The 26,188-nt window shown below is 39.2% G+C and overlaps 1 protein-coding gene across 1 annotated transcript; it reads left to right on the forward strand.

Annotated features, from left to right (window-relative positions):
* Window positions 1–534: 534 nt before the first annotated feature.
* tnfa (tumor necrosis factor a (TNF superfamily, member 2)) lies at window positions 535–4,210 on the forward strand. Its single transcript, XM_061966107.1, has 4 exons — window positions 535–754; window positions 856–883; window positions 970–1,026; window positions 3,543–4,210. Exons 1-4 carry the CDS (start codon window positions 584–586, stop codon window positions 4,001–4,003), a joined length of 717 nt encoding a protein of 238 aa, XP_061822091.1. The 5' UTR covers window positions 535–583; the 3' UTR covers window positions 4,004–4,210.
* The last annotated feature ends 21,978 nt before the right edge of the window (window positions 4,211–26,188 follow it).

Consider the following 26,188-nt stretch of genomic DNA (forward strand, 5'->3'; position numbering starts at 1 on the left):
TGACGAAAATTGACGCTGAAAATGTAGCCCGAGCAAGAGTCTTCCATAAAGGTAAAAGTGATGTTAAATGCTCATTTCTATATCATTGTTTTTGGTATGGAAAACTAATTTTTCTCTAAAACATGTGTTTTGTGTTCATATTTCTAGGTTTCAGAGAAAGATTTATTGGATTTACATTATTTCATCTGGGAAAATGTATTCATTTTGGAAGGAATCTCTAACAAAAACTGAGGTGGCTCTGTTGTTGACATTTTTAAGAGGTTGTTTAACATTTGTGTCCACGTGTTTGAATCTGTGTCAGTGTGTATCTATCCTGTGTGTGTGTGTGTGTGGGTGGGTGTGTGAGATTGTATTACTTGGCTACCATGATGTGAGTGTCTGTGTGTGTAGGAGTGTCTAAGTTCCTCTTCACTTCTGTGTCTCTCTTCCTCATCAAATCTCCACATCTGACATCACCGGACTTCCCCCAGAAGACCAAAGAGTTTTAAAAAGAGCTGCTCTGGGCTCTCAGACAGTGGACAAGAGAGAGTCTCACCAGGAAGACAACTGTCAAAAAGAGATTTAACTTCCCTCATTCAGAATAATGGAAGGTGACTGCGAAGTATCCATTTTCAGTGCTGGCGACGCAGAAGCTAAGAGCCCCGCAAGGTCCAACGTTAAACCCGGCTCAAAGCTCACCGTGGCCCTTGTGGGTTTCACGCTCATCCTCGCTTTTGCTGCTGTTGCTGGGCTGATCTTCAACCGACACACCAAGGTGCGAACAAGATATGAACTTATTGAAAGAACCTGAATGTCTCAGGGCCAAAGTGAGTCCTGCTGGTTTACACTCTCTAACTCTCTCGCTTCTTAAAACAGGAACCTGGACGGGAGGAGGACCATTTTGGTAAGAATAGTTCTCTCAAATTTGTTTGACGGGTTAAATACAAAGCAAAATGTGTCAAATAAATTCACTTCTATTGTCCTTGACAGATCTTCATCATACCTTGCGCCAAATCTCCAACATAAGAGCTGCCATTCACTTAGCAGGTAAGAACCTAATGTCAATAAACCTAAAAGGCCTGAATTCGTGGCAGCTTTTTCAGAAAGTTGCAGCAAAAGTTGCAATGTTTTGGCATATTTTTTTTTTCAATAACATCGAAACAAATTGTGATTTTATGAATTTGTTATTATTGTTCTCCGTAACCTCATCGACATCAAAAAGCACAGGATTTCAACAAAAAAATGCATAAAAAATACTAATGTTTCTATCGTTTCACACCACCACAAGTTAAAAGCAATACTCAGAGCTCACTTTTAATTTACTTTTGTTTTAGTAAATTATACCTAATAGTCAAAGGGTTTCTGCAGGTATGAAAAAAATCTAGTTTCTTATTACCTTTCAATGACAAGGAAGAAAAAAAGAATGCCCATATAGTTACTATACTAATACTAATGCCCAGATAGTTACTATACTAATACTAATGCCCAGATAGTTACTATACTAATACTAATGTCCAGATAGTTACTATTGTCAAAGCTTACAACTGTCTGTAAAGACACAATTGTAGGCTTTTGGCAATGATAATCTTGAATAGTTGAACAGTTTACAATAACTGTTACTCTATGTTGAATTAAAATTGGCTCACAAAACTGTTTAATCTGAGCATTTATTTGTATTCCTTTATTTTGCTGTAGAGGTAGCAGCAGCCATTAGTTGTGGTGGCAACAGCAGAAGTTGCTTTGTTGGGCACGCCAAAGAAATTTGGCACAGTTAATTGCTGCCTGTCTTTAATCGCCGACGTGTGATTGATTAGCTAATGGTGTGGGGGATTTCACCACATGGATTTTTTAAAAGCCTGTGGACATCTAATTCAATGCTTTTTAAATGCCATTTCAGGCCTTAATTGTCGCAAAATCCATTTCGTCTTTATGCTTTGTAATGACCCGTGGAAACCCTGAGTAATAATGAGTTGCAGCTATTGAAAGAAACCCCACCAACGCCTTCCTTATTGTCATTCTTATTGGCATTCTCAATGTATGTTTTATGCTTGAAAAGTGTTTGTCCATTTTAAAAATTAATTCATGTTTCAACACATTTACCATCGCATTTTAAGAGCATTTGTGAACTGTTAAGAACAGGGGTGTCAAACTAATTTTAGCTCAGGGGCCGCATGGGGGGAAAATCTGTGCACACGCGGGCCGGACTATTAAAATCATGGCATTAAAACTAAAAAATAAAGACAACTTCTGTTTGGGCAGCACGGTGAAAGAGGGGTTAGTGCATCTGCCTCACAATACGAAGGTCCGGGGTTCGATCCTGCGCTCGGAGTTTGCATGTTCTCCCCGTGACTGCGTGGGTTCCCTCCGGGTACTCCGGCTTCCTCCCACCTCCAAAGACATGCACCTGGGGATAGGTTGATTGGCAACACTAAATTGGCCCTAGTGTGTGAATGTGAGTGTGAATGTTGTCTGTCTATCTGTGTTGGCCCTGTGATGAGGTGGCGACTTGTCCAGGGTGTACCCCGCCTTCCGCCCGAATGCAGCTGAGATAGACTCCAGCAACCCCAAAAGGGACAAGCGGTAGAAAATGGATGGATGGAACTTCAGATTGTTTTCTTTGCCTTACTTGGGCCAAAAATAAAACAAACACTTTCTGAAAATATTACAATAAAATATAGAAAAAAATACCCACAGCGTTAAAGTTTAGATCCATGAAGGAAAGAAGAAAGTGAATGAATGTTTATAACTGAATACATTTACATATGCATAACAATTTGTTTTCTTTTGTATTATTTTAACTTTTATGACAACCTTTTTCCAAAACACAATATAGAATGTGAGATATAACAGGATAATGCATAAATGTATCATTTGTTTTCAAAACGGCTACAAAAAAGTGGGACCCCAAAAATATACTGTGGGACCCCATTTTTATGACTTCATTTTCAAAATTCCTAGCGCCAACACTGATGGAGTACTGGTGCGTGCAAAACAGCAGCGGGCGGCTGTGGCCTGCGGGCCGGTTCTAATACTAATCAATTATCATCCCGGGGGCCTTGACTTTGACACAACTGGTTTAGAGCAAAGGTGTCAAACTCAATTATGGCTGCCCTCAGAAGGCCGATTGTAACGGTAAATTTAAATTAATATAAATGTATAAAAGCCTTGTAGCACTATTTGCACAGGCAACTCTTTGATTATTATATACATTATTTATATAACAGATTGATTGATAACTTGTTTTGAAATTTTAGTCAAGGTGACGAGCAAATATTTAAGAATTTATTTTTGACAGCCAAAAAAATGATGTGCAGGCAGACCACATCAAATAATGTGGCAGACCACATCAAATTAAGTGGCATAGCATTTAAAATTACGTGGCGAGCCACATTAAATGCCACGGCGGGCCAGAACTGGCCTCCGGGCCTTGAGTTTGACACATGTGATTTAGAGCAATCTATTGTTCTTTTTAGTTTCTCTTATGGGACAAACAGAACACAACACAGTGGACATTCCTGGTCCACCTGTTTAACTGTCATTAATCTATGATGATCTCACTATAGGGCAGTACAACCCTGACATGGAGACCTCAGTGGAGTGGATGAACAACGTGGACCCGACCCACTCTCAAGGTGGACTGGAACTGAAGAACAACGAGATCGTGATCCCTCAAAAGGGCCTCTACTTTGTTTACAGTCAAGTGTCTTTCCGGGTCAGTTGTAACAACGGCGTGAAGGAGGATACCTCCGCCACGCCAATGGTCCACCTGACCCACAGAGTGAGGCGCTGGTCCAGCTCGTCCGGGAGCGACCAATACAAGACCATCCTTCACTCCGTCCGCACAGCCTGCCCCAAAACAGCGAGCGGCGATGCCGACGAAGACGGCCACTGGTACTCTGCTGTGTACATGGGAGCCGTGTTTCAATTAGATAAAGGAGACAGGCTGAAGACCGTGACAGAGAAGATGTTGCCCAACCTCGAGGAAGAGCCCGCAAAGACATTCTTTGGTGTGTTTGCCTTGTGACGACATGAAGACGAGCGGAGCCAAATGTGAAATAATATGGAGAAGGCCATCGAGTTTGACAGGGATGGATTTAACAAGGCAGCGAGTGTGGAATAGCAAGATATTCTCTGCAAGGTGATTTATTATTGTACTGTAATGTTCCTCCTCTGATATCTGCGGTGTTTAAAACTCCGCTTGTGTAATGATTTATTTATTTATTTATTTATTTATCTAGGTATTTGTCTATTTATTATTTATTTATTTTGTGATTTGTGTGTTTCTATCATTTGAACAACACAAAAGTGACATCATTATTTATTGAAACAGTATTTATACAGAAATGGATCCACTATTCAATAAATGATCTATTTTAACAGAAAGTTTGTCAAGATATGTCTGGTATTTGAAATCAAACCCCTCAGTTGCAGTCATGCACCTATAAAAAAAAAGGAAATACAAAATGTTTCTACATTCTAAACACTTCTTTGTGGTTTACATGTGACAGGTGGTATTTTCCTCTCAGCGTTGTGTTGGAAGTTTTAAAACCAGTGACTGCTCAGCTGCACTTAGTTAACAGGAAATACGGATACGTAGTCAAGATTGTTGCCAAACGTCGTGACCCAACACAAAATATAGTAATACAGAACAAGAAAGGATAGTGAAATCAAGTTCATAATGAAACAATTTACACTCTTGGTCTGCAGTCATATGGACGCCTCCCTCTTAGGTATAGATCGTGGACTAAAAGGGAAGTAGAGAGGTGTGCGCAACACATATAAAGAGGCAGGTGTTACAACAAAGGTTCCACATATTAGACAAACTTTAATTATCCACAAGGGAAATTGTTCAATATTCATTACTGACAAAACATATCAAACATCAGGTATTTTCATGCCATTTACACATTTTGTGTACCGGTAATTCTAACAATAATAAAACATGATGTAGTGTATATTTAAAAGACATCATTGACCATGTTACATACATAACATGTAATGGTGATGCTTTGGTAAACATTTTTTGCATATTTTACAGACCGTCTTTACTGACCGCCTTTTCAGAATGTGCCTTTTGTGGGCGGTCTTATTTACGCTCCAAAAATGCGAACTTTCTAATGTATATTAAGCATTACCGTATTTTCCGGATTACAATCCACACAGGTACGTAAAACATAACATTTCATAAGAAAAAAAGATTTTTCATGAATTTGCCGCAGTAAGACTAAAAAACGCAGATACATACTGGTATGTTGTGAAATAAGAAGTTTACATAGAAAGATTTTACAAACCCCCTTTCCATATGAGTTGGGAAATTGTGTTAGATGTAAATATAAACGGAATACAATGATTTGCAAATCCTTTTTGTAGATCATTTGGTAAAATGACTGTTTTGTTGTTGTAATTTTCGAACACACCACCAGGGTGTGCACATCAGGGAATCAGTTATTACCACTCTCTCATGCAGTGCGTATGTAAAATTGCTGTCCTCCTGAAGTCTTTATTAAAGCCATGTTATTCATGCAGCTCGACATGGTTCTTCCTACTGGGGTAACCACAAACAACAACACTTTTCAACCCATATTCAGTTGAATGCACTACAAAGACAAGATATTTGATGTTCAAACTCATAAACTTTTTTTTTTTTTTGCAAATAATAATTAACTTAGATTTTCATGGCTGCAACACGTGCCAAAGTAGTTGGGAAAGGGCATGTTCACCACTGTGTTACATGGCCTTTCCTTTTAACAACACTCAGTAAACGTTTGGGAACTGAGGAGACACATTTTTGAAGCTTCTCAGGTGGAATTCTTTCCCATTCTTGCTTGATGTACAGCTTAAGTTGTTCAACAGTCCGGGGGTCTCCGTTGTGGTATTTTAGGCTTCATAATGCGCCTCACATTTTCAATGGGAGACAGGTCTGGACTACAGGCAGGCCAGTCTAGTACCCGCACTCTTTTACTATGAAGCCACGTTGATGTAACACGTGGCTTGGCATTGTCTTGCTGAAATAAGCAGGGGCGTCCATGGTAACGTTGTTTGGATGGCAACATATGTTGCTCCAAAACCTGTATGTACCTTTCAGCATTAATGGCGCCTTCACAGATGTGTAAGTTATCCATGTCTTGGGCACTAATACACCCCCATACCATCACAGATGCTGGCTTTTCAACTTTGCGCCTATAACAATCCGGATGGTTCTTTTCCTCTTTGGTCCGGAGGACACGACGTCCACAGTTTCCAAAAACAATTTGAAATGTGGACTCGTCAGACCACAGAACACTTTTTCACTTTGTATCAGTCCATCTTAGATGAACTCAGGCCCAGCGAAGCCGACGGCGTTTCTGGGTGTTGTTGATAAACGGTTTTCGCCTTGCATAGGAGAGTTTTAACTTGCACTTACAGATGTAGCGAACAACTGTAGTTACTGACAGTGGGTTTCTGAAGTGTTCCTGAGCCCATGTGGTCATATCTTTTACACACTGATGTCGCTTGTTGATGCAGTACAGCCTGAGGGATCAAAGGTCACGCGCTTAGCTGCTTAAGTGCAGTGATTTCTCCAGATTCTCTGAACCTGTTTTCTCTGACCGTAGATGGTGAAATCCCTCAATTCCTTGCAATAGCTGGTTGAGAAAGGTTTTTCTTAAACTGTTCAACAATTTGCTCACGCATTTGTTGACATCCTTGTTTGTGAATGACTGAGCATTTCATGGAATGTACTTTTATACCCAATCATGGCACCCACCTGTTCCCAATTTGCCTGTTCACCTGTGGGATGTTCCAAATAAGTGTTTGATGAGCATTCCTCAACTTTATCAGTATTTATTGCCACCTTTCCCAACTTCTTTGTGACGTGTTGCTGGCATCAAATTCTAAAGTTATTGATTATTTGCAAAAAAATAAAAAAGTTTATTAGTTTGAACATCAAATATGTTGTCTTTGTAGCATATTCAATTGAATATGGGTTGAAAATGATTTGCAAATCATTGTATTCCGTTTATATTTACATCTAACACAATTTCCCAACTCATATGGAAACGGGTTTTGTATAAATGTTGTGTTTTATATATATATGTAAATGTTGTGCCTTTAAAATGTTTTATAAACTACGTACCTTAATTGTTTCCAAACGGCGCCTGTAACATGGCAGTAAAACAGATGATCAAACAAAACCGGATCTTTTATTAATTAATAAGATTGTCTCCTTTTTTATTAAGGTTCAAGATGTTTATCAGGATTCTTCTTTTTTGTACTTTGTAAACAATTTGAGTTTCTTAAAGTGGATCATTTTAGTACAATGTTTGATTCCTTTATTTATTCCATTCCATAATTTAGCCTTTAGCGAAGAAACATCCATAGATTAGACGCACCTTTGTATAAGACACAGAAGCGGTTTATAGTCCAGAAAATACGGTATATCCCGTCCTCTTACGGCTTTCAGCATGTAATGACATTTGGCTAGCTAATGTTAGCGATCAAGTTGCAAAACAACCCCTTTAACTAGATCTGTCAAACTACCGTATTTTCCGGACTACAAGGCGCACTTAAAATCCTTATTTTTCTCAAAACTCGACAGTGCGCCTTATAACCCAGTGCGCCTAATGTACGGAATAATTATGGCTTTGCTTACCGACCTCGAAGCTATTTTATTTGGTTCATGGTGAAATGAAAAGTGTGACCAGTAGATGGCAGTCACACATAAGAGATACGTGTAGACTGCAATATGACTCAAGTAAACAACACTAACATTTTATATGTTCCATTGAAAATATAGAACATTACACACGGTGCTCAAAAATCGATCAAAATGTTTTAGTACGACTTTCTTGATGGATTGTACTGTGCTTCAACATACCAGTATTATTATGGTTTGTGTATAAGGTAAGACGTAATATCGGACGTTTTGTTTTGCAATATTTTGCAAAAGCAACTTTTCTTACCTTCTGGTACCTGCGGATCTGTATTTGGGATCTGCATAAGTCCTTTGTAGTCCGCAATAGTCGATAAGCTTCTTCTTTTTCTCTATCTTCTTGTTATGGGACATTTATCCTCCGCTGTTGCCATTTCTAATATAAAGTAGTGTAAAGTTCTTACTTATATAACGTGACTGTGTCCTATAGGCCCACGTCTTTGGGACTTAACCAAGTCCCTAAGCTGTAGCAAAAGTGCTACAGTACTGCTTAAGTGATTTTAAATCACACTGTTCTAAACATATTTTCCACAATTTTGTTTGTAATTCAAGCATAAGAATTGCTAAATATACTAAAGATATCAATGCAACAGTAGTATTGGCCAATTAGGAGACCAAACCAATCAAAGCGCGCCGTTCAGTATTGTGGCCACTGCAGTCAGCATTACCATGTTGATTAAAAGAGTGTAAATGCAACTAACGTGTGTTATTTCATATCGAGAGGGCTCTCATAATGTTGAAAAACGTATTTAGACGGTTGTAAACAGGTATTTTTATGCTTATAATTAATACTTCTTATTTCGCAGAAACTTATTTATGGCGGTCATGTCGGTAACCAAACCAAAACAGGATTTTACCAGGATGATGCATTTTTTGTGGAGCGAGTGAAACACTCCCTGTGAGCGGCGCTGACAGAATTTTTGACTTTTAAAAATTACATTTTGGAGTCTCTACGAAAAATACATCTGATATTTATTGACTGAAAACAAGTTTCCGTTACTTCCTATAGAAATGAATTCATGAATTTAACAGAAAACTGTTGTGAGTGGCCAATAGGGATGATGTTTGATAAGAAATTATCGAGTTCGAGCCTATTATCGAATCCTCTTATCGAACCGATTCCTTATTGATTCTATAATCAAATCCAGATAGGTTGTTGTATAAGGAAAAAAACACAATATTTGGTTTAACAAAAGCTCACTTTTATTTTATAATTAAAAAAATAAAAATTAAATAAATAAATATTGACTGTTACCCCCCTAAAAAAATAAAAATAAATAAATATTGACTGTTGTTACCCAAAGTATATAAAGTGGGATTTTTCAGAAAAACAAATATATACAGTAACACAAAAACAACCTGTCTCTGTGATCACTATAGGTGTATAAATAATAATATAGTGTTAAATAAAATCAGTCCCTTGGGCACAAAACTGAAAATAATACAGCTCTCCAAAAAGTGCACTTCTGCTGCTATTGGAACATACTAACTACACACACAGGCAGACAGCTAACAAACAAACAATCCAAGACGTCTAATAAAGTTCCAAAGCAGATTAATCCGTTTAGGCTGTTTATTGTTGTTGATCTTGCTTTGTCTTTTCCTATCTTTACTTTTGTCTTGCACTGGACTGTTATTATTTTATTTTTTAAACTGAAATACACACAATGACAAATGTATAAGCTATGTGATTCAATTAACATACTCAAATGTAATACACAATATGTAAATATTAGAGTGGCCGTGCCAGCAATCGGAGGGTTGCTGGTTACTGGGGTTCAATCCCCACCTTCTACCATCCTAGTCACGTCCGTTGTGTCCTTGGGCAAGACACTTCACCCCTTGCTCCTGATGGCTGCTGGTTAGCGCCTTGCATGGCAGCTCCCGCCATCAGTGTGTGAATGTGTGTGTGATTGGGTGAATGTGGAAATAGTGTCAAAGCGCTTTGAAGGTAGAAAAGCGCTATACAAGTATAACCCATTTATCATTTATTTATTTATCATCAAACAAATACTTCTGAGTGTTGAAACTATTTTGATGGTGGAAATATACGACTGGCAGCCATTTTAAGTCCTCAAATCATCCATTGAAACAGTGCACAAAAATTGTTTTTCGATAAACATCTTAGTTTTAAATGTAACCACTTTCCACCTTAATATTGAGTTACATAAACAAGTTAAACAGTTTACTACCAGACTTATCTTTTCCAAGGCTTGTAAGAGCTAACACAACTTGTCTACTTCTCAATTGTCTCATGAACTGAACTGAATAGTCAACCCGGAAGTGGCCAGACTAATGACGCGTAGTATTTTCATATCGCCACAAGGTGTCAGTAAGAGTCTACGATCAAATGGGCATAACATTGGCCATTTGGGATTCGTTCTCAGGGATTCGAATAAAGAACCAACTCTTTTTCTTTACTATAGTGGTCTCGATAACGGGTACCGGTTCTCAAAAAGGGATTCGAGTCCGAGGACCCGGTTCTTTTCTTATCGAACAACCGGGAAAACCGGTTTCGAGCATCATCCCTAGTGGCCAATGTTAGCCTTGTTGTTATGTAGATATTATTGTTGGCATATGTTGGTCTCGGCGTGTTTGCTTGTTTCAGACATTTTTCCATTTAAGTGTTATGGTTGGAATTTTCCTAAACAATTTTTTTGCAGAGCTTTTTGTATGTTGTGTTTCGTGGATTTATATTAATGATGACTATCCATTGTTATTATTAATGTAACAATAAATCCGTAGCCTAAGTATTTCAGACAGAAATTGCAACTATGTCTGAAATATGCCAGTTAAGGCTTTCTTCATCAAGTCCAAGGCTAACATGTATCTTTGTAACTATGAATTCATCCAAAAACTAGAAAAACCACACAGAGAGCGCAGGTTCCAGAATTTCCTTAAAGTTTAATCAAAATTGGCCATAACATTTGCGCTATATTGCTAGCAAACTAACTTGCTAGCAAACTAACTTGCTAACTAGCCAACTAACTACTAACTAACAAACCCCTGCGATTACATAACCACATCTAAATATCGATTGTAAAAACAGTTCAATTGTAATCTTTGACTTTTAAATCTTTTACATTGTTAAATGGATTCAAAATTACATTGCTTTGTTACATGTGTTTACACCAGTGACGTGCGGTCACTAGAGGCAGGTGAGGCGGGGCCTCACCTGCCATCATGGAAAGAAAAAAAATGTAAAAAGAAAAAAAAAAAATGAAATTGTTATATGTATCCAGTGATTATACTATAAAGTTATTTTCCATTTAACTTCACCAGTTTTAGATTATTTTTATTCAAAATCGCTGAATTTTCACATTTGCCGTTCAAATACTGAGAAGAGACGGTGCGGTGAACAGCAGCCAGTTGAGGCACGTCACTCAGTGCCTCAACATGGATTCCGGGCTCGGCTAACTGCTGGCCTGCTGTGCAGTGAGACCGTATTGCTATATGAATTATATTATACATTTCCATAGTTTAGTTAGCTGAGGTATATAATGTACAGTGTATTTTGTCAACAACTGTATGTGTGTAAAGTATTTCTTGTGCTGAGCAATAAAACCGCTGCGAAGACGCACTGGCTGAGGCTCGCGTAACCCCGCCTCCTGGTGCCGGTTAAGGCACCTTCGCAGCAGACTGCACCCCCCGACGGGAGCGCCACACCAACCAAAGCCCACACCCAAACCCTCCACGTGCAAGACCGAATCCACCCAAAAAAAGTCACTTAACAAGAAGCCAAAAAGTGCAAAAACAACATTGCTCGCGCCGGAGGAGCCGTGAACGACTGCAGGGACACAACATTAGGTACACCTGCAGACTGCAGCACGGATTTCATATTTCATTCATTCACAACTCCTCCAACACCAACACCACTGTTCCCGCACTTATAAGTAAAGGTAAGACCAGGGGTGCTCAATACGTCGACCGCAAGCTACCGGTCGATCTCGGAGGGTGTGTCAGTCGATCACCAGCCAGGCATTAAAAATATAGTCCTAAAAATGAGCGATCATAAATCTTCACTATGACGTCACTTTCGTCACTTGATTGACATTCACGGCACCCGAGGGTCTTCTGAGATGATGCTGGCTGCTGCCAGCTCATTAAAATTACCGACTGGAAGGCGAGAAACACTTTATTTCAACAGACTCTGGTGCCGTACCTGTCGTCAAAACTCCAAAGACCGACTGCACAGTTGCACAGTTGCGCTAACAAAATAAGAGTCTCAGAAAGCTGGCGTGCACAAGCTAGCAAGCTACGGAGTTTGCCGACAATGTATTTCTTGTAAAGTGTATACAAAGGAGTACGGCAGCTGGACAAATAAGATGCCAAAAACCAACCACTTTCATGTGGTATTGGACAGAAAGGAGGACTTTTTTTCTCCTCCATTCGAAAATGCGGACTTTATCAGCACCACTGTCTGATTCCTATCAATGCAAGTCATCAGAATCAGGTAATACACCAACTTTTATTCTTGTCTTCATGAAAGAAAGGAATCTATTTGTGTTAAACATGCTTGTATTATCTTTAAACACCTTTAACTTGTTAACAATATTAACTATATGTGTTAAACATGCTTGTGTTATCTTTAAACACCTTTAACTTGTTAACAATATTAACTATATGTATTAAACATTCTTGTATTATCATTAAACACCTTTAACTTGTTAACAATATTAACTATATGTGTTAAACATGCTTGTGTTATCTTTAAACACCTTTAAGTTGTAAACAATATTAACTATATGTATTAAACATTCTTGTATTATCATTAAACACCTTTAATTGTTTAACAATATTAACTATGTGTTAAACATGCTTGTATTATCATTAAACACCTTTAACTTGTTAACAATATTAACTATATGTGTTAAACATGCTTGCATTATCTTTAAACACCTTTAACTTGTTAACAATATTAACTATATGTATTAAACATACTTGTATTATCATTAAACACCTTTAATTTTTCAACAATATTAACTATATGTGTTAAACATGCTTGCATTATCATTAAACACCTTTAGCTTGTTAACAAAAACATATTTCATAAATAAGTAAATATAAATTAGGTAGATCCCCACGACTTGATCAATTGAAAAGTAGCTCGCCTGCAGAAAAAGTGTGAGCTCCTCTGGGTAAGACCATAATAACGTTTTTTTTTATTAAATGTGCTTTTTTGTGTGCTACAGTTTGCATGTGTAAAGTTAAAGTTAAGTTAAAGTACCAATGATTGTCACACACACTAGGTGTGGTGAAATTTGTCCTCTGCATTTGACCCATCCCTTGATCACCCCCTGGGAGGTGAGGGGAGCAGTGGGCAGCACCGGCGCTGCGCCCGGGAATAATTGTAGGTGATTTAACCCCCAATTCCAACCCTTGATGCTGAGTGCCAAGCAGGGAAGAATGCTGGTATGAGCTTTTAAACATAACCCGTTAACTGCTGCCAATCAAATGGTGAATAAGATATTCTTTAGGGTTCATATGTTTGTAAATCTGACTGTGATGAAGTCAGTGCCTCACCAGCCATGAACCTCACCGCACGTCACTGGTTTACACACAGCCATTTTAGGGAAGCTACATCCTGGGACAGTCACATGACTGTCACATGACTGTCACATGACAACCACTCTAAAATGTTTCCTGAAACATGCGCTACTTTGCTCGGTGGAACAATGCTAACAGTTATGATGTTAGCATTTTTTTTGTCATTTCACAGGTATGTACTTTCAAATGTTAGTAAAGTAACTATTTTTACTTAAGTACTATATTTTAGTACTCTTTCCAACTCAGGACATTTACTAAATGAACTACTTCACGCTGTTAACATTAAAGACTCATGGTAGTAAATATTACAAGATGTTATATGCTGTTTGACAGCAGACATGCTTATTCATACGGTAACAATTCACTATAACGTATGGAACATACTCTTTTTTTTTTTTTTACCCTAAAAACCAGCATGTCTAAACTCATTCACCTCTTGGTTGTAATATTTTTAAAACCAAAATAATCTATCATTTTTATGGCCCAAAACAGAATTAAAAAAGATACTTTTTTTCTTCACTTTCAGTTTTTGCCTCACATTGAGTCAATCAATTCCTGACACAACCCTGGCCAGAATCTGGATATAAGAAGAATTAAACTTTTAGATTGACCATATGTCCTATTTTCCCCGGACATGTCCTCTTTTGCGGGACTGTCCGGGCGGAGTTTCTTAAATGCCTCCAATGTCCGACATTTTGAGTTAGAGTTGCGTGTATTTTCAATGTACGTCCAGGGTTAAGAAGGGGTTAAAAACAAAACTAATTGTGCGCGCAGCAGCATTCGTGAGGGAGGGGCAGAGACAGAAAGAGCGAGAGAGTTATGATAAACGCGCATGCGTCGCCAGGCTCTGCTTTTTATCAATAGATTTATCAGATTACATTTTTTATTATCTATAGCAGGGATGTCAAAAGTGTGCCCCGGAGGCCATTTGCGGCCCACAGCTAATGTTTTAAAGGCCCACGGCACATTTTAAAAATACTATTAAAATAAACAAAAACATAACAAAAGTGAAATAAAAAAGCTTAAAGGGTGAAATGTAATTTAGAAAAAGTTGCAATGTTGACTAATTAAAACAAAGCTGTTTTTTTTTCTTTCAAACTGTCAGTGTCAAGACTTGGACTTTGGCGTGGTTTGTTTTCCCATGGTGCAAATGATTTGGACCGGACATGGCGTAAAGATAAATACATTTTTGTTTTTACACAAACAAAAGAACAAAAAGCGCGCTCAAGGCGGAAGTACAAACTTGACTAATGAAACAAATACTTGCACGTGGGCAAAAAACTATGGACATGAACAAAAGTCGCTAACTGTGGCATAAATAGAAAAAACTTACTTGACATGACGTGAACAGGGCAGCATGGACTATGAACATGAAACAGAGTGTCAGGAGTGTGTCCAGAGTGATGTCTCCAGGCTGACTGCCTGGAAACTATAGGCTTAAATAGTGATGACATGATTAGTGAAAACAGGTGCGTGACTCAAAATGTGAAAACGTGAGACAGGTGCGTGACATGACGATGTGAACCAGGTGAAACTAATGGTTACTATGGTGACAAAGGGAGTGAAGACAAGAACTAAAAAGTGTCCAAAAACCAAGCAAAACATAACTAAACAAAACATGATCACAGACATGACAGTCAGTGCTCAAAACATAATATTGAATCAAAATCAATGTTATTATGAATTATTGATCTATCCAAGGTTCCGATTACTTCACATCAAATATTACACTTTGAAAAATATTTTTGGTGGAAGATTTTGCATATTTTGTGTGTTTGCCATTAAAAACATAGTTTTGTTTGACAAAAAAGGGCAGAAAACAAACAAACAAAAAAACAACATAAAAAAAACTAAAACATTTTGAAATGAGGGATGGATCTGAAGTTGATGTAGACTCCAGAGATTTAAGCGTTAAATATAAAATGTATGTATGCCCTGGCACACCATTATCATCATTTCATGACCGAAGCAAAACACTTTTTACACTTTTATACTGAAATAAATACACCTACAACTTATTAAATACAAATATAGAAAAAACTACCAGCAGCGGTAAAGTTCAGATCCATGAAGGAAAGAAGAAAGTGAATGAATGTTTATAACTGAATACATTTACATATGCATATATTTTTTTTTAATGAATGAAGTAACGTTTATGACAACCTTTTTCCAAAACACAATATAGAATGTGAGATATAACAGGATAATGCATACGTTTATAATTTGTTTTCAAAACGCTTACAAAAAAGTGGGCCCCCAAAAATTTACTGTGGGACCCCATTTTTATGACTTGATTGGGTCCCTGCGACCACATTTTGAAAATTCCTAGCGCCAACACTGCTGTCAACAGAGGAGAAAAAAATGCTTTATTTAAATAAATATATGTTATTTATAAAGCAAGTTCGAGTATCATTGGCAAATTTTCACCTAGCCCCGGCCTTGGCACGCATATATGTGTCCTCTTTTTGGGATTTCAGAATATGGTCAGCCTAATTAAACTAAGAATTAGACTATTTTGGTTTCATTTAGAGTATATCGGTGAGCTGTATAACATCATTGCTAGAACGAAATATTGGAGGAATCGAAAATGAAAACAAAAACCACAACTGATGATTGTAACAGCACAAAATAGCACTAACCTAGAATTTAAGATCGAGCCTAATCTGGTTTAACTTGGTGAAAATTGGGGGACTGAGATTAACTCAGACACAGAACAAACAAACATTTTATCAGCAGAAACCTCTAAGACTATTTCACCGGAATTGTGTGTGGTTTGTGGTGTCAGTGCAGGGGAGGCTTTGTAGGTCATGACTTCAGGGGTAATTTCCTTTCCCTCCATTCGGCACAGACTCGAGCTGTGGTTTTCAAGGGGAAATGTATCTTCCAGTGTGGGACACGTGCCAAGCTCCTCTCCTATAGTCTAATTCAGAGGTTCTCCAACTTTTTCCCCCCCAAGTACCACTTCAGAAAAAACCTGGCTCTCCAAGTACCACCATAATGACCAACATTGAAATACAGTAACGTAGTAGGCCTAAGTATTCATTAAAAAACAAGGCAGAGGTATATTAAACAAGTATGTTTAATATTTTTGGCCACTGTAACATTACACATAGTTAGCACAGTAACACTGTGTTTGAAGATAAGAAAATAAAACAATGTACTTTAATCAAATGATTATTTGGAGTACTACTAGATGGAGCCCACCTAGCACTAGTGGTACCCATACCACAGTTTGAGGATCACTAGTCTAATTCAAGTAATTCCAGTTGAATTAATTCCAATTCAAGTGCACCGCTGCATATTTTATTGTATGTAACAAACTAATCATATTTTAATTTCATCAAATAAATATCTAATCATTAAACTGACGAATAGCGGGTTTTGTTTATTTATGATTAAATTTTTTTTTTAAAGAAAAAATAAACTCTAATTCTTTGAGGGCAATAAAGAGAAACATTGTGCACTATGGCACATAACGATAATGTTTAAGGGCATTATATTCCGTTTATTGCTGTTTGCTTGTGTGACATACACGAGCATGTTTTTTGGACTATAAAGCACACCAGATTATAACCCCGGATTATTTAGTATAGGTTAAAATATTAATTAGTATTATTTAGTAAGGTGCAAGTATTATTTAGTGAGGAGCAATTATTATTAGTAAGGTAAAAGTATTATTTGGTATTCTTTAGTAAGGTGCAAGTAGTATTTAGTATAGGTGCAAGTATTATTTGGTTTTATTTAGTAAGATGCTAGTATTATTTAGTATAGGTGCAAGTATTATTTGGTGTTATTTAGTATAGGTGCAAGTAATATTTAGTGTTATTTAGAAAGGTACACGTATTATTTGGTTTTATTTAGAAAGGTGCAAGTATTATTAAGTATAGGTGCTAGTATATATTGGTATTATTTAGTAAGATGCAAGTATTATTTAGAATAGGTGCAAGTATTATTTGGTTTTGGTTTGATTGGCAGCGACTCCACACACCTGCTGCCAATCAACATGTGTCCTATTTATGTCTTGTCTCGAACACTCATCAGTGCTCGAAGATAGCTTTATGTTGGTAACTATTACATGCAAGACTGCTTCCCTCTATGTTTGGAGTAATAAAACTCATCTTACCTGCTCATCGTCCTCCTGGTTCTTGCATCTTGGGGTCACAAAAACTGCAGCCATGCGAGTTCCTAACAGTATCTTCGCGCCAGACTGGGACCTCGCAAGAACCCCTGTCGGCGATGCACAGCCGATGTTCTGGACCGCACAATTCGTGGAGGACTTAAAGCCAGGTTTGTGCGGTCCCAGCCCACAGCAGGCTTGGACCTTCTCCCTCCGCCTCGACCGCCGGTTCTGGTTCTTCGACCGGCTAGGCCACCGCCGCCTTCACTCCTCCCGGCTCGGCCGCCGGTTCCGGATCTCCGACCTGTCCCTCCTGACCTCCTGCTGTGACTCGGCGAGGTACGTGTCGTTTTCTGTTCTCCTGGCCCCCTTCCGCCTGTTTCAGGTTTTTGAACCGGGGGACACCAACAACCCGGAACTCTTCTCCCAGTGGTGGACGACGTCTGGCAGCCGCCTAGTGGAGGGGGGGCTACTACCGGCAGCGGTGCAGTGAAGCACACGCCGCTGTCATCCGCGCCATCGTCTCCTCCCACGAAGACATCATCGTCTCTGGCGGGCTTTCGCACGGCACCGCCATCTTCCTGGTCGGCAGCGGATCCACCCACGACAACATCATCTCTGGCGGGCTTTTGCAGGGCGCCGCCATCTTCATCGTCGTCAACTCCACCCATGACGCTGTCAGTGTCATCATCGACTGCTCCTCTCACGACGCTGTCATCGCCGCCGGCCACGCGGCTTTCTCTTCCTTGGCCAAGAAAGTGGCCGTCTGATGGACTTCCTCCGTGCTATCGACAGCGATGCGCAGGACCCGGGCATGGACTTTTACATATGCTGGTGCTCCGGTACCACTCACTTTCGCCTCCTCGTCGGCCACTGATGTGACCGTTTCGTGGCCGCCCGCCTCGCCAGATGCAGCGGCGTTCAACGCGTCGCCGCCACCTGGCTCTCCCTCGCTGGCTGCGGGGACACTTGGCCTGGTAACTCTTCGCCAAGTCCTCCCTCCGCCCTCCCTTGACTTTTGAACTCTTTCCGTTTTTTTTTTTCTTGGCGACATCTGGAATCTGTCCCTTAGAGGGGGGGTCCTGTGACGATCTGTCACTTCCTTTGTTTGTTTCCTTTTTTTGTATTTACTTCCCATCAGTGCTCTTATTTTGGTTTCCACTTCTTGCTTGTCATGCTGAGCACTGTGTTTTTTCCTCACCTGCCGTTGATTGGCAGCGAGTCCACACCTGCTGCCCATCAACATGTGTCCTATGTATGCCTCGTCTCGAGCACTCATCAGTGCTCAAAGATAGCATGTAACTATTACATGCAAGACTGCTTCCCTCTCTGTTTGGAGTAATAAAACTCATCTTACCTGCTCATCGTCTTCCTGGTTCTTGCATCTTGGGGTCACAAAAACTGCAGCTATGCGAGTTCCTAACACAAGTATTATTTAGTGTAGGTGCAAGTAATATTTAGTGTTATTTAGTAAGGTCCACATTTTTGGTATTATTTAGTAAGTTGCAAGTAGTATTTAGTATAGGTGCAAGTATTATTTGGTATTATTTAGTAAGTTGCAAGTATTATTTGGTATTAATTATTATAGGTGCAAGTATTATTTAGTATTATTTAGTAAGATGCACATATTATTTGGTATTATTTAGTAAGTTACAAGTAGTATTTAGTAATATTTAGTATAGGTGCAAGTATTATTTGGTATTATTTAGTAAGGTGCAAGTATTATTTAGCATTATTTAGTAAGGTGCACATATTATTTGGTATTATTTAGTAAGTTGCAAGTAGTATTTAGTATAGGTGCAAGTACTATTTGGTATTATTTAGTAAGGTGCAAGTATTATTTAGTATAGGTGCAAGTATTTGGTATTATTTAGTAAGGTGCAAGTATTATTTAGTCTTATTCAGTAAGGTGCACATATTATTTGGTATTTAGTAAGTTGCAAGTAGTATATAGGATAGGTACAAGTAATATTTGGTATTATTTTGTAAGGTGCAAGTATTATTTGCTATTATTTAGTAAGTTGCAAGTAGTATTTAGGATATTTTCAAGTATTATTTGGTATTATTTAGTATTATTTAGTAAGGTGCAAGTATTATTTGGTATTATTTAGTAAGGTGCAAGTATTATTTGGTATTATTTAGTAAGTGCAAGTAGTATTTAGTATATGTGCAAGTATTATTTGGTATTATTTAGTAAGGTACAAGTATTATTTGGTATTATTTAGTAAGGTGCAAGTATCATTTGGTATTATTCAGTACAGGTGCAAGTAATATACACAGAGCTTGTATATTTGCAAATACTATCTATCATACCATCAACTCCGCTTAATTTAGCTAAAATCTGCCTGTGTTGGACAGGAAGTCATGCACAAACACAAAATAAATTATACGGTTTACTTTCAAAATAAAATACTCCATTTTAAGGGCAGATCAAATTTTACACTTTGAAACATCCTAATGGGTGACTAGGGATGGAAATTGATAAGATATTTCCGGTTCCGATTCCACAATCGATTCTTATTTGGAAAAAAAGAGACCAAAAAGGTAGATTAGCATCAATTGTGTTTAGTTTAGAGTTAACATGACCTTACAAAGCCTACAGTGAGGTCTTGAGAGGCATCATAGCATAGAAAAAAATAAATATAGTAATAAATATTCTTCTGTATCATTTCACAAAATAAACCATGTGGAAATGACTCAAAAATGTAATAATTATTTAAAAAAAAAAAGTTAATCTCCTTAGAAAATATATTGGTGACACTCAAAATATTAGAATGGTTTGTTTAGATTTACAAGATGAAACCAGCATATACATAAAATGTAAACCATGATCATTAAAATTATAACAAATACATAACTCATCTTGCATGTATCCATCTAACCTTTTCACAAATCTATACTCTACTTGTGGGAAATATTGTGAAATATTATAATTTCATCTTGGTAGTGTTTTCATAGTAAACATAATAATTATCTCAATGCTTTGATGGTGAGATAATTATTTAGAATTTTCCCTCACTATGTAACACATTTAAAAACTACACAGGCTAAATATAACCTTCATGTAAATGTAACATTTGTCACACGAGAATTAAAAAATACAGTAAAAAATAGCCCAGAATCGAGAATACTCACTGTGGAAAGATATGAATAAAACTGGGGATTATACCTTTCATTTTCAAACTAAAAGTAGCAGGCTTTTTAATTTTTTTGTAAATGTTTTGTTTAATTTTGTATTTATTATGTTTATTACAGCATGTTATATGTCATTTATGTGTTCTGTGTGGGGTGTGCGTGACGTCATGTTGTGTCACTCACACAAGAACTCATCTCATCAAGTCAGTGCTTGTGGTTGTTGCTTCCTTGTTGAAACTACGTACTCGCTGCTAAGGAGTTCTCTGCCCAAATGTGAACTTGGAAGGCACACAACATGGTGTTGAGCAATGACCCAACTGAATTCATGCATGTCATTACGCAGGCAAAACTGACTCCTGCAGCCTGCAGTGACGAGTGTTATCTGACAGTGTTGCTTCAGACGCATAAGGAAAATGTGGGTGGACTCAAAAGGTAACTTTGTAGGCATTTCGCTGCCTGTACAATATGATGAAAATAGTTTCTTTGCATCATGGAGGTTGTGGCAGCTACATAATCCCATCAAGATCCCATCAAGGAAGGATCTAACATTGCGATGGTAGTGTGGGGGTGCCCCATCTTGCTCCTTGACGGGATCTTGCTAAACAAGTGGATTGGACGGAGGGGTTTTGTTGAATACCCTCCACATTCACCAGACCTCACACCACTAGACTTCTTTTTATGGAAATACCTAAAAGTCAATGTTTATGCAGTGAGACCTGCAACAGTCATTGAATTGAGAGCAACTATTGAACGTGAATGCATGCAAATACCAAGGGATATGTTTCAGTGTCGGCAGTGGACCAGAACGGACATCAGTTTGATAACAGGCGGTGACAAAACAATAGAATGATGCTTGTAAATTCTATTAAATGTTGAAAATTAAACGAATTATAATAAACACCTAGTTTACAATTATTTAAAGTGTGTACACACTTTTTTGGGACACCCTATATTTACATACATACATACATACATACATACATACATACATGTATGTATGTATATATATATATATATATATATACATACATATATATATATACATATAAATACATATATATATATATACACATATGTATATATACACATACATGTATATATATACATATATATATACATACATATATATATATATATATATATATATATATACACACATATATATACACATACATATATATATTTATACATACATATATATATGTATATTTATACATGCATATATATATTTATACATACATATATATACAAACACATATATATATACATATGTATATACATATACATATATATATATACATATATATATATGTATGTATATATATATATGTATATATATACATATACATACATATACATACATATATATATATATACATACATATATATATATATACATACATATATATATACATACATATATATACATACATATAGATATACATACATGTATATATATATATATATATATATATATATATATATATGTATGTATATCTATATGTATGTATATATATATATACAGTATATATATATATATATATGTATGTATATATATATGTATGTATATATATATATACATACATACATATACATATACATATATATATATATATATATATATATATATATTGACCCTGCGATGAGGTAGCGACTTGTCCAGGGTGTACACCGCCTTCCGCCTGAATGCAGCTGAGATAGGCTCCGGCACCCCCCACAACCCTGAAGGGACACATGGTAGAAAATGGATGGATGGATATACACTATATTACCAAAAGTATTTGGCCACCCATCCAAATGATCAGAATCTGGTGTCCTAATCACTTGGCCCGGCCACAGGCGTATAGAATTAAGCACTTAGGCACGGGGACTGTTTGTGAAAGAATGGTCCGCTCTCAGGAGCTCAGTGATTTCCAGCGTGGAACTGTCATAGGATGCCACCTGTGCAACAAATCCAGTCGTGTAACTTCCTCGCTCCTAAATATTCCAAAATCAACTGTCGGCTTTATTATGAGAAAATGGAACAGTTTGGGAACAACAGCAACTCAGCCACCAAGTGGTAGGCCAGGTAAACTGACAGAGAGGGGTCAGCGGATGCTGAAGCGCATAGTGCAAAGACTTTCAACACAGTGAGTTGCTACAGAGCTCCAAACTTCATGTGACCTTCCCATTAGCCCATGTACAGTACGCAGAGAGCTTCATGGAATGGGTTTCCATGGTTGCGCAGCTGCATCTAAGCCATAATCACCAAGTCCAATACAAAGCGTCGGATGCAGTGGTGTAAGCATGTCGCCACTGGACTCTAGAGCAGTGGAGACACGTTCTCTGGAGTGATGAATCACGCTTTTCCATCTGGCAATCTGATGGACGAGTCTGGGTTTGGAGGTTGCCAGTAGAACGGTACATTTCGGACTGCATTGTAATTTGTAATTGAAATTTGGTGGAGGAGGAATTATGGTGTGGGGTTGTTTTTCTGGAGTTGGGCTTGGCTCCTTAGTTCCATTGAAAGGAACGCTCAAGGAAACCAAAACATTTTGGACAATTCCATGCTCCCAACCTTATGGGAACAGTTCTGAGCAGGCCCCTTCTTCCAACATGACTGTGCACCAGTGCACAAAGCAAGGTCCATGGATGACAGAGTCTGGTGTGGATGAACTTGACTGACCTGCACAGAGTCCTGACCTGAATATATATATATATATATATATATATATATATATATACTGTGTGTATATATATATATATATATATATATATATATATTGACCCTGCGATGAGGTGGCGACTTGTCCCGGGTGTACGCACCTTCCGCCCGAATGCAGCTGAGATAGGCTCCGGCACACCCCGCGACCCTGAAGGGACAAGTGGTAGATATATATATATATATATATATATATATATATGCACACAGAGGTGGGTAGAGTAGCCAGAAATTGTACTCAAGTAAGAGTACTGTTACTTTAGAGCTTTATTACTCAAGTAAAAGTAAGGAGTAGTCACCCAAATATTTACTTGAGTAAAAGTAAAAAGTATGTTGTGAAAAAACTACTCAAGTACTGAGTAACTGATGTAAACCTGTTCGTTTAATGATGACGGCAACAAATAATGCACAAAAACATAAAAATAGCAATGAGCAAATTCAGAGCCAGGAATATCTCTTAAGCAACTAAAACAATAATATATAAAATACAGTGACGTGCGGTGAAGTTCATGGCTGGTGAGGCACTGACTTCATCACAGTCAGATTTACAAACATATGAACCCTAAAGAGTATCTTATTCACCATTTGATTGGCAGCAGTTAACGGGTTATGTTTAAAAGTTCATACCAGCATTCTTCCCTGCTTGGCACTCAGCATCAAGGGTTGAAATTGGTGGTTAAATCACCAAAAATGATTCCTGGGCGCGGCGCCGCTGCTGCCCACTGCTCCCCTCACCTCCCAGGGGGTGATCAAGGGATAGGTCAAATGCAGAGGACAAATTTCACCACACATAGTGTGGTGAAATTTAAAAGTTTTTTAATTTTAAAGTTAAGTTAAAGCACCAATGATTGTCACCAATGTGACAATCATTGGTGCTTTAACTTAACTTTAACTTTACACATACAAACTGTAGCACACAAAAAAGCACATTTAATAAAAAAAACTTTATTATGGTCTTACCTTTACTTATAAATGAAGTCCATGCGCAGCTCCTTTTGAACAAAAGCATCGATAACTTGTTTATAGAAGTCTTCCTTATCTTTCTTCAGTTTTAAAAGTCTCTCTTGTCAGAGTTTGTTGGATACGAACCCCAAGATGCAGAGAAGGTGGAAGGCATTGTGCGGAAAAACATGATTTAATGTTCATAAAATAAAGGAAAAAACACAAACCAGGAACAGGAAACAGGATGCCAGGAAAACAGGAACTGGAAGACGAGGAACAAAAAGACAGCAAGCTACAAACATCTACAATAAATGGCTTACCGCTACCGCATCCAGCTACACTGACAACGACAAGTAGAAATGACAATCAATAATCCAGCAGTGACTGGAGGGTAGGGCAGGTATAAATAGCAGCTGGCTGATTGACACCAGGTGTGGCCAGGTGCCAATCAGCCACAGCTGAGGGGACACAGCACTCAGGGAGACAAGTAGGAAATAAAGACAAAATAAAAGTGCTGGACAGAAAACTAAGACAAACGCAGAGAAAAAACTAAAACACAGTCAAACTGTCAGGGACAAGTCTGACAGTAGCCCCCCTTCCTATAACGGATAACAGACGTTCTAGAACCCCCCCCCGCCCCAAAAAAGTCCAAAGTCACGGGAGGGTGGAGGGAGGACAAGGAGGTGGGCCACCAGGCTAAGTGTCCCCGCAACGGGGAAGAGTTAGGTGGCGACGGCGAGTTGAACGCCGCCGCAATTGGCGAGGCGGCTCGTCCGCCGGTGTGGGAGAACCCACCGGTGACGATGGTGGTGGCGTCCTCTGCTGGCCCACCGGAGACGATGGTGGTGGCGCCCTCTGCTGGCCCACCGGAGAAGATGGTGGTGGCGCCCTCTGCTGGCCCACCGGAGAAGATGGTGGTGGCGCCCTCTGCTGGCCCACTGGAGAAGATGGTGGTGGCGCCCTCTGCTGGCCCACCGGAGAAGATGGTGGTGGCGCCCTCTGCTGGCCCACCGGAGAGGATGATGGTGGCGCCCTCTGCTGGCCCACCGGGGAGGATGGTGGTGGCGCCCTCTGCTGGCCCACCGGGGAGGATGGTGGTGGCCAACTCTGCTGGCCCTCCGGGGAGGATGGTGGTGGCGCCCTCTGCTGGACCACCGGAGTGCATGGTGGCGGCATCTGTTGGCCCACCGGAGAGGAGGATGGTGGCGCCCTCTGCTGCTGGCCCACCGGAGAGGAGGATGGTGGTGCCCTCTGCTGCTGGCCCACCGGAGAGGAGGATGGTGGCGCCCTCTGCTGCTGGCCCACCGGAGAGGAGGATGGTGGCGCCCTCTGCTGCTGGCCCACCGGAGAGGAGGATGGTGGCGCCGTCTGCTGCTGGCCCACCGGAGAGGAGGATGGTGGCGCCCTCTGCTGCTGGCCCACCAGACATGATGGTGGTGCCGTAGGTTGTAGACCCACCGGAGTGCATGGTGGCATCTGCCGGCCCACCGGAGTGCATGGTGGCGTCTGCCGGCCCACCGGAGTGCATGGTGGCGCCGTAGGTTGCAGACCCACCGGAGATGATGGTGGCGTCTGCCGGCCCACCGGAAATGATGGTGGCGTTTGTTGCAGACCCACTTGAGATGATGGCGCCGTGTTTTGCAGACCCACTGGGGCGAGAAGTAGCTGTGCCTCCCTAGCTGCACAGCCACTCATAGCCCCCCCCTCAAGGGACGGATCCCAGACGTCACCAGATAGGCCCACAGACGACAGGGGTGGGTGGGAGAGGGCTTGGAATGAGGCCAAACTTTTCTTTAATTTATCCATTAATTCCAAAGCCTTGTTCATCCTCTCCGCCATGGACATGTCTGCGAGGTTCGAATTTGGCTGGATTATTATGTCAGAGTTTGTTGGATACGAACCCCAAGATGCAGAGAAGGTGGAAGGCATTGTGTGGAAAAACATGATTTAATGTTCATAAAATAAAGGAAAAACACAAACTAGGAACTAGGAACAGGAAACAGGATGCCAGCAAAACAGGAACTGGAAGACGAGGAACAAAAAGACAGCAAGCTACAAACACCTACAATAAATGGCT

The sequence above is a fragment of the Nerophis lumbriciformis genome, linkage group LG11 (genome assembly GCF_033978685.3).
Source record: "Nerophis lumbriciformis linkage group LG11, RoL_Nlum_v2.1, whole genome shotgun sequence".
In the NCBI taxonomy this organism is placed as follows: domain Eukaryota; kingdom Metazoa; phylum Chordata; class Actinopteri; order Syngnathiformes; family Syngnathidae; genus Nerophis; species Nerophis lumbriciformis.